Source organism: Populus nigra, chromosome 2 (assembly GCF_951802175.1).
Source record: "Populus nigra chromosome 2, ddPopNigr1.1, whole genome shotgun sequence".
Taxonomy (NCBI): domain Eukaryota; kingdom Viridiplantae; phylum Streptophyta; class Magnoliopsida; order Malpighiales; family Salicaceae; genus Populus; species Populus nigra.
Genome location: NC_084853.1, coordinates 41,473,201 through 41,482,800, shown reverse-complemented (window position 1 = coordinate 41,482,800; position 9,600 = coordinate 41,473,201). Strand labels below are relative to the sequence as shown.

Here is a 9,600-nt window from a genome sequence, read left to right as displayed (position 1 = left end):
GAGATTTTGCATGCTTGAATTTCTGCAGGCTAAGTTCATAATTAGAATGTATAGCTTTTTCCAATTATACCATTCTTTCATAAGGTAAGGAATTCATGGTTCCACTCATTTGAGCTGATCAAGGTGTCTCTTTCCTCTGATTAATTGATGGAAGTTTGAGGTTTAATTAAAGAGAAGCCTTCTATATTAATCTCCTGTGTACTTCGTCTTCTGGAAGGCGCGCACTTTAGAGACCGCCGTGTTCAAGCTTATAGGTATGGTATGGACCAGCTCCCAGCCGAGAGCCATCCCAAATTTCATCTTACTTTAATCAAGTAGTCTCCTAAAAACAGCTCAGTAGTTAGAATTAGGTCTTTATATTATCTAAAATATTAGGTTCTGTAATCTTAAGATAAGTATATATAAACAGCAACTTAAAGAAATGGGAGAGAGGGTTAATTATTAAAAAAACATGGCAGAAGATTATCCTCTGTACGTATTAGTGTCCTAATATGAAACTTTCCATTGACACACACGACAAAATTTAAAATAAAAGAAAATAAATCATAAACTTAATTGAACCTTATTTTTCTTTTGAAAGACAATTGATTTATAGCGTCTTTTGAGGAAAGGAAAGTTATGGACATCGTTGCACCACTGGTAGAGAGAGCAAAATCAAAACAGACCTCTAGTCATTCTGAAGACAAACTATATTTACAAATGCAGAAAACAAAGGCCAATGCTTGCGAAGGAATAAAATTGAAGAGAATCATCACTGGAGAAGCTGCAGCCGCGAGATCTAGCAACAAAATGTGGCATGGTAAAAGTAGAGCCCTTGGAAGCAAAACTGACAGAGACCAATATCCTCATGAAGAAAGCTCTTGCAGCTACAAGAGGAACTAGTAGCAAGGATTCATGATAAGACAATGGCGAAGAAAGTAATAGCAGCCATGCATATGCAGGGGCCTGTAGATCAGGAAGTTGCAGCATAGGAAAACAGCACCCAATGCGAAGAACCAAGACCTGCCAACTGAGAATAACCATGAGCATACCCTCATTATGGACCTGCAAATACTAAGGACTACAGCAGCATTCATAAACAAGTTGTCTATGATTTGAACTAACTACTAGCAAAGACCAAGGAGGAACTTAAATGAACCCTCCTAGACGAGCAACCCAAACAGAATTAAATCTTATATTCCACGTTCATGAATGGTTTTCTGATTGGACTTGTTTTAGGCCCTCTGCTTAAAAACGAGAGCGAAAAAAATAATGAAGTATAAAAACATCAAATAATCAGGACAATATAGGAGTTCGGCTTGGTTGGCATGCATTCATTTTTTTATTTTAATAAATTTTAGTGTAAAGAATTTTACGGGCTGGGGTTGTAAATGATCGATCGTAGTGTAACTGATTTTATTTTATTTTATTTTTAGCAGATAGTCTAACTGAATTAATTCTGTCTCTTTTGGGAAGGTGTCAATATTTTGTATAAGACAAATTCTCCTTGTAGTAAGGTGAAATACATTAATCGCGTTCCTTACTAAAGTTACTTAAGTCCCTTGTTAATGTTTGTTTCCCATGGAATTTAACAAGACCTAAAAGTAACAAAAATCCAAAAGTATGATAATGGATACGATAAATTATAAATTGTGTTAAGTTTTTCTTAAATTGTACTTCAAAGTGAGAAAAGTAATGCTCTTGTATTTAATTTATATAAAAACATAAACCTGTCATGTTTTAGAATAAGATTTATTTATAAATAATTTCATTCTCTACACTTTGGTGGTCACAAAGAGAAGATAAAAAATAAGTTTTTAATTATTTTGAGATTTTAGATGAGAGAGTAATTTTATGTTACATCTTATAATATCTTATATTTTTATTGTGAATCTCTCTGATTGTCTCATTAGTAAAGTAGATCTAAGTTACCGAAACAAATCAATTCCGATGGAGTTTTGAAAATTTAATTGTATTACTACTCAGTTTTGAAAGATATTGCACACACAGATTGTAAGTGTTTGTATGGAAAATATATAAACATTTACAAAGACTATTTTAAGTAAGTACCCTAGAATTAAGGCTATCAATTACAGAGTAAAAACATAAAATAAAATAGTTGTTACACCCTTGAATTAAGGCTTAGGATTTGCACTGTCTTTAGTTGCGTGATTTGAGGACTCTTTTGTTATACACCTCTGCAAGATTGAGTTGCCATTAGATAAGCCAATCTTGTCTCTTAGAATTTTTGTCCTTTGTCGTGAAAGAGCTTTTGCTAGTAGATCAACTAGCTGGTCCTGTGTGTTAACATGATGGACATTAATGATTCCATATTGTACCATGTCTTGAACAAAGTGTAGGTCAATATAAATATGTTTCATTCAAGAGTGTTATATAAGATTAAAACTTAGATGTGTCACCTCTAAGTTATTACATAGCAAATTAGGTTGTCCAGATAATGACAAGTCAAGCTTTTTGAATAAAAAGAGAAGTCATGATGTCTTTGAAGCTGCATTAACAAGTGCTCTATATTCTACTTTAGTGGATGAATATGTTACTGCCACTTGCTTATTTGAATACCAGGAGATAGGATTGACACAAAGAAAGCTGATATATGCTTATGTGGATGTTCGGTTATCATAGTTACTCACCCAATCTGCATTAGAGTATGAAATGAGTTCAAATCTAGATTTTTTCTTGATGTGAATTTCAGAAAAGATAGTTTGCTTTAAATAACAAAGAAGTCGTTTAATAGTTGTCCAATGTGTCACTGTACGCTTGTGTATAAATTGTGAAAGTTTATATACTAAGAAAAAGATATCAGGATGTGTGAGTGACATATATTAAGGGGCACCAATAAAACTTATAAAATTTGTACTATTTATGGGTGAAGAACTATCAACCAATTTGAAGGATGTGCTAGTTGACAATGGTATAGGGACATTTTTTGCACTAATCATATTGGTTTTAAGTAGGACATCTTGAATGTACTTGTGCCAAGAAAAAAAATCCTAGATTTTGTTGAAATAACCTTAATTCCCAAGAAAAAAAAAGTTGTCTCATATCTTTTAAAGAAAATCGATTACCAAGTTGAGTAATAATCTCAAACATAAAGCAAATGTTATTACTAGTAATAACCAAATCATCCACATATACTAATAAATAGCATGTAACAGAATTATGACTATATATAAAAATAGATAAGTTGGATATAGAGTTATGAAAGCCAAGACCTATAATTGCAAGTGTAAGAGCTGAATACCAAGCTTTTGGGGCCTGTTTAAGGCCATAGAGGACTTTACGTAACCTGTAAACAGGATTGCAATTTAAAGGTAGGGAAACAAGGCTTCATGTACCATAATGCATGGGGGCAATGAGTTCATCTGATATAGCTTGTCTCTAGTGAGTATTGCAGAGTGCTTGGGTTATACATATTGGTTTAATACTTGGTAGGAGTGGGTGTTTGGTCACAGAATTTTACTGTTTGGGTTTATGAAGTTATTCATTAACTGATTGGTCATTGTGTGGGTTTAGTAAGAATCAAATAAAGGTGGATCAATATGTGATATGCATCTTGAGCTATCATGTTTTCTAAGGCTTGAGTGGTGTGTGAAGGTAAAAGAGAAGGAAAATGTTGACGTGGCTAAGAGGAATTATAGCATGAATTTAAGGATTATATATCTTGAAAATTAAAAGAATGAGAGGTGGAGCGCGGCTACTTGAAGATGATGTGGAAATGGTGTTGCCTCTTAATGTCACTAATGGTGGTTTTGACAAAGATTACATAGTGATGAGTGGCACAACTGTCATGGATGAAGGAGATAAAGTTGGCTTATGTTTTTCAATCCTATAAGAAGGAGGATGTTTTTGGCTTTTTTTTTTCTAATAGAACATGCCTAAATAGATGGAGTTTTTGGGTCAAGGCATTTATATGCATTTTAGATTGGGGAATAGCAATTGCCTTAGCCTGCAACTTATTTGTGTTATGAGGCCTGGTAAGGGGGAAATATAGTTTAAGGTAGTTTGGTGGTTGATGAAATGATGCTTCAAAGGGTGATTTGTTATGTAGAAGGGGTACTAGTTATCTATTTATAAGGTAGGTGGTTGTTGAAAAAGCATAAAACCAATAGGAGAGAGTTAAAGATGCATCATGTGAAAGGGTAAGACTCGTTTCTACCAAATGACAATGAAAATGCTTGGATACATCATTTTGTTATAGTGTGTGAGGAGCAGTAGTGTAATGATTTGTACCATGTATGGAAAACTATTTATTTAAAGCAACAAATTCACCACCATTATCTGAGTAGATACTTTTTATTTTTTTTTATTGAAATCGATTTTCGACAAAATACTTAAATTGAGGAAATATTATGTTGATCCTAGATTTCATTTCCATTGGATAAAACCAAATACATTTTGTAAAATGATCAACCAAAATCAAATAATACCTTAAGTCATCAACGATAATTGGATTTGAGAGACCCCAAACATTAGTGTAAATTAAATCAAGTGAGCATGGCTTTGAAAACTATTGGTTTGAAATGGTTGTTTATGTGCTTTATTAATCAGACTAATCTTCAAAACTAGTAACTCTAGTCATAAAACCAAAATGACTCTACAAAAGACAAAGAAAAAATCTTGAACAAAATTCTTAACATCAAAAAATAAAAAATAAAACAAATAGTAATCCAAATAATAAGGATCAAATTTGATATAAAAACTAATAAAATAAAATAATAAGAGACTTAATCAAAAAATAAAATAAGTAAATGATAAACAAAAGCAACTAAAAGAATGAGAACGAAAACTGGATTAAAAAAACAAATGAAATAAAATATTGAGGGAGAAATTGAAAGAAAAAACAAATTAAAAAATAATATAAAAAAAATTAAAAGAACGATGACCAAAATTCAAGAAAAAAACAAATGAAACAAATTGTTGAGGGACTAATTGAAAGAAAAAAATTAAGAAAATGAAAAAAAAAAGCAATTAAAAAAATAAGGATCAATCTGGAAAAAAAAGAAATGAAATAAAATGTTGAGGAACAAAATTAGAAGAAAAAAATAAACCAAGAAAAGGATAAAAAAACAATAAAGAGAATGAGTATTATATCTGATATAAAAACAAAACAAAATCAAATGAAAAATGATGAAATTAAAAAAAAAAAGCAATCTAAAAAGAATCCAAAACAAAAAAAAACCAATTAAAAGAAAAATAATCATAGTTAAAAGAAAAAATAAATAAAAGGACAACCTTGATTTTTGGTTAACCTAGCACAAATTTCGAGTGAAGAGAGGAAATAAGAGTGGAGAAAAAAAAACAACCGTCATAATTTGAGTAACACGCACCACCTTATAAGCTTTGTTGCCACTAGACACTTCGAACATGATGGTTGAGAAATTTTGGTTGTGGCATGTGCTGCCTGAGGGGTGATAGCGGCGTTTACTTGTTAGTGTGCCAACAACTTTTTTTTTATTATTATTTTATTTATAAAAATAGTAATTTTTCCTTAATCCAAATAGAGTATAACAAAAAAGAATAAAACCATACTAAAAATACTGAAATACGCTTTGACTCATTATCTTGACTTTCAACTATTCACAAAATCCCTTGTCGCCTTTCTTCTTCGTTGTTTTGCCTTTTAAGGGCTTTTATATAATTCAACTGTACAAAAAAAATATAAACTACTAAAATGTTCATAATCAATTTGCAAATAACATTCAGATGTCATAAAAAATTATCATTATAACCCTGCAAGCAAAGCAAAAACTTTATGCAGAAAAGAGTAAAATAATAATTACAATGTGGAAGTCCACAGTAAATTACCTTATAGTCTACAGTAAAGTACTGAAGAGTTTTAGTTGTTTTTAATTAATAATGTAGAAGTGATTTATATTGGGTCCCATATATTTTTTTTATCTCTTTTTTTTTTTTGGGTTTTTAAGTTAGCTGCTGAGAACCGTTTGATCAACCTAGATCTGAAAGTAGCCGCTCAAATTTCAAATACCCTCCCCAATAGTCGACCGTTAGAGAAGAGAGTTGTTCCGATTTTTTTGAACTTTGAGCGTCAACTTCAAGCAAACGATCTAAATCTAAACAGCAATAGGGCTTAGCTCACTCAAGGACAAAAGTCTGTCAAAAATTCTATGGATCACAGCTTAAACTATACCCCAAATTTCTCTGCTTTTACTTCGGATTAAAAAACTTCAACAAGAAATACACACCTCCAAACAGAGATGATGTTCATGAGGCGCCATGGCTGGCAACGCCCTCTCCACCCTTTACAGGTGCATCTCGCATTTTCTTTTAACTTCAACCTCTCTGTATTCTGAAAAATTAACTGTTTAAACTCTATATATATATATATATATATATATATATATATATATATATATATATTTTTTTTTTTTTTTATTTATTTGTTGGGTTCTTGAATGAATATAGAAAGGCTCTTCCTTTTCTTCGATCGAGCAACCCATAAATAGTAACACTAGTTTTGTAGTACTCGTTTACGGACTTGTTGTCTTTGTACTTGAAAAATGAAAAAAAAAAATGAATATCCCATCTGCTGAATTCCTTAATTTTTGAATGCCACAGTGCAGTTTAAAGTTTAAACCATCCAATTGTTATATTCATTGTTGCATTGCAGATGGTGGGAATGGCAGTTTACTGTTTTCTGGTTGTGGCCTTCTACGCATTCCTTGGACTTTTCCTTGGAAACAGAATTGCTGAAATTACAGTCACTGCAATCTTTACTTTTGTGGTAATGTTGATGTCAAAACATGCCTAAAATCTGTCCTTTCTTTACAAACTGACCGAAAAATTAACCCATGATTCATTTCTCTCTCCTTTTTTTTCAGGCAGTTTCGGTTATGTTCCTGTTTATTAGGTGCATTGCCATTGATCCAACTGATAAGACCAGGTTTAGAAAGAAGAAAAGAGCTAAATCAAATGGGTTTTCAAAGTTAAATTATGGGTTTATATTGAGTCAGATATTTGTGAGGTTTTTTAGAAGGATAGAAAGAAAGATCCTTAAAACTTTTATAAGGAGAAGGTATTTGGACCCTTTAAAGGTCAGTCCTCAAATGGAGCCATTGCTTCCATTTCCACTTGTCATGAAGGATGATGCAGTTTCACCTGATCCAAAAGATGATGACATATCTTATTGCTCGCTATGTGATTTTGAGGTCTGGGCATATTTACTTTAATTATCAATATCTCATTTGGATAATACATTGCTGACTGCAATATATATGTCTCAGGTAAAGAAGCACAGTAAGCACTGTAGGACCTGTAACAGGTGCGTTGAAGGATTTGATCACCATTGCAGGGTATGGATTTGGGTGTTTCTTCAAGTATTGAATTAATGATCATCTTCTGCCTTTGTTTCTCATGAAGTTAAAATTTTTTGTGGTCCAGTGGCTAAACAACTGTGTTGGCAAGAGGAATTACACAACTTTCATTCTTCTGATGATATTTGTCTTGTTAATGGTCAGTAGCTTTGTGTCTTTAGATTGTTAGAAACAGCTAATTATGTTTGTGTCTTTAGATTGTTAGAAACAGCTAATTATGTTTCCTAATGAACTTGCTCGCTTTTTCAATCAAATTGTTATACAGTTGATTATAGAAGGAGGAACTGCCACTGCCATATTCGTGAGGTGTTTTACTGATAAGAAAGGAATAGAGAGGGAGCTGGAGAGGAGGCTACATGTAGAGTTCCCAAGAGCGGTTCTTGCCACAATATCAGTAATATATAGCTTATGTTACATTCTTCGGTGGATGTTTTATAATTTTTTATCTGATTTTCGGTATTCATTAGTTTCTACTTGTCACAATGTTACAGGTTTTGTTGGTTTTAATGACAGCTTATAGTTCAGCAGCCATGGGACAACTTTTCTTTTTTCATGTGGTTCTCATACGCAAGGTAATTATAATGTTTGCCTTGGAAACCATTACTGAAAACATCATTTATGTTGGGTTAGTGAGGCAAAGCAAGGACTTGATGGCTAAGAAACGTGATCCACCTGGCTATCTTTGTTCATTTCTGCTGCCTGCTTCCAATTACCCCCACTTCGTTCAACAAGAAACGAGTTGTTGGGTTGGAGCCTCAAAAAACGAGCACTTGTCTTGGTGTTAGGAACGCAAAAATGTGTTTCTAGATGCAAGATACAAGGAAAATGACAATTTCCATTACTTTCATAGTTCTGGCACATGTTTAGAAGTAACGGCAACCCAGTTTCTTTTGGCAGATTCATGCATCGCATGATAGATGCAGATACCTTAAACCATACAAGTAGACTAAATCAATTCCTAATTTTTATCTGGTTGGTTGGCATTGAGAATCATGTCAAATATAACCTGTGCGATGACTCTCTTGATTTGCCAACCTTCTACATAGTAGTTTGTATCTCTGAGCGAGATATTAAGGATTAGGATTGTCATCATGTCAAGTGACACCATGTTCCATAGGGGAATGATGCACTGAAAGGATTACCTTCTGAGCACTAAAGGATGCTAACAAATCGGGGCCCTTTTTTGCTGGTTCAGATTTAGAAACAACACAAACCAAAACATTTTTAGTTCGTCCTGCACTGCACTATGAAGTTTTGATGTTAATTGCTTCCCTAATATAAACTAGTGTTTTGATTATTTATGGCTGCAGGGAATGAGAACATATGATTATATCCTGGCTATGAGAGAGGTGAACGAATCAATGGAACTAGATCCATTTGATGATTCAGATTTCTCTTCAGACTCTGATTTTGACTCTCCTAAAAAATCAACAATTGTTTCACGCTTTATTTGTGGTCATAGGGGAAATCAGGTACATATTAGACTGCCTACCTTGATGTTGCACTTTGAGGAGATAATATCAATCTAATACATGGTTCATCTATTTTCAGAACCCTGCAAGTCTGTCAATAAGAATTGATAGAGATCCCGAGTCTTCTACCTTAACCAAGAAACAAGGCTTTCACGCAAGCATCAATCCATGGAAACTAATCAAGTTGAGCAAAGAGAAAGCTCTGCTAGCAGCCGAGAAGACCAGAGAAAGGATTATGAAACAGAAACCAGTAGAGCAACCATTAAGGCCCCTACCCTTGGAGACAAAATGTGGACCATTGATGAACCAAGACAAGAATATGACCACTATGGAATCAGGTTCAACACCACTCGTTTCCAAAGGGAGGGCCCCAGTGTCACCCGGAAGGTTCTCAAGTCCAAGAAGGCGATTTTCTGGCTCCCAGAGCATGTTTTCTGGCTTTATTCCTTCGCCAAAGAATAAGTACAGAAGTAGTTTTGATTTGAAGTTGACAGAAGTTTCCAGGGAGCTTGAAACCTATATTTCGAAGCAGGTTTTATGTTCTGTTATGAAGAAAGATGCCCATGAGGCGTCCCCAAAATAATTTATGCGCTTGAGTTCTCGAATTCTCAGCCTCTGAGAAAGATCTGTCGATTAATTAAGTGTATTATAGACGAGTTTCTAAGTGAAGTGTTTAATCTATACATGTGTTTTGTTCCTTTATTTACGAATTTTGTATTACCTGGAGCACTCAGTACAGATTCTTTTTTTCATTGGGAAAGAAGGACCAAGTGTACGATCCTTTCCCTGGAATATTT

General features: G+C 33.5%; 1 protein-coding gene across 1 annotated transcript; it reads left to right on the top strand.

The window, feature by feature from the left end:
* The first annotated feature begins 5,992 nt into the window (after positions 1-5,992).
* LOC133682625 (protein S-acyltransferase 18) lies at positions 5,993-9,597 on the top strand. Its single transcript, XM_062106048.1, has 9 exons — positions 5,993-6,266; positions 6,629-6,742; positions 6,840-7,166; positions 7,242-7,310; positions 7,399-7,470; positions 7,597-7,725; positions 7,823-7,903; positions 8,642-8,803; positions 8,883-9,597. Exons 1-9 carry the CDS (start codon positions 6,216-6,218, stop codon positions 9,384-9,386), a joined length of 1,509 nt encoding a protein of 502 aa, XP_061962032.1. The 5' UTR covers positions 5,993-6,215; the 3' UTR covers positions 9,387-9,597.
* The last annotated feature ends 3 nt before the right edge of the window (positions 9,598-9,600 follow it).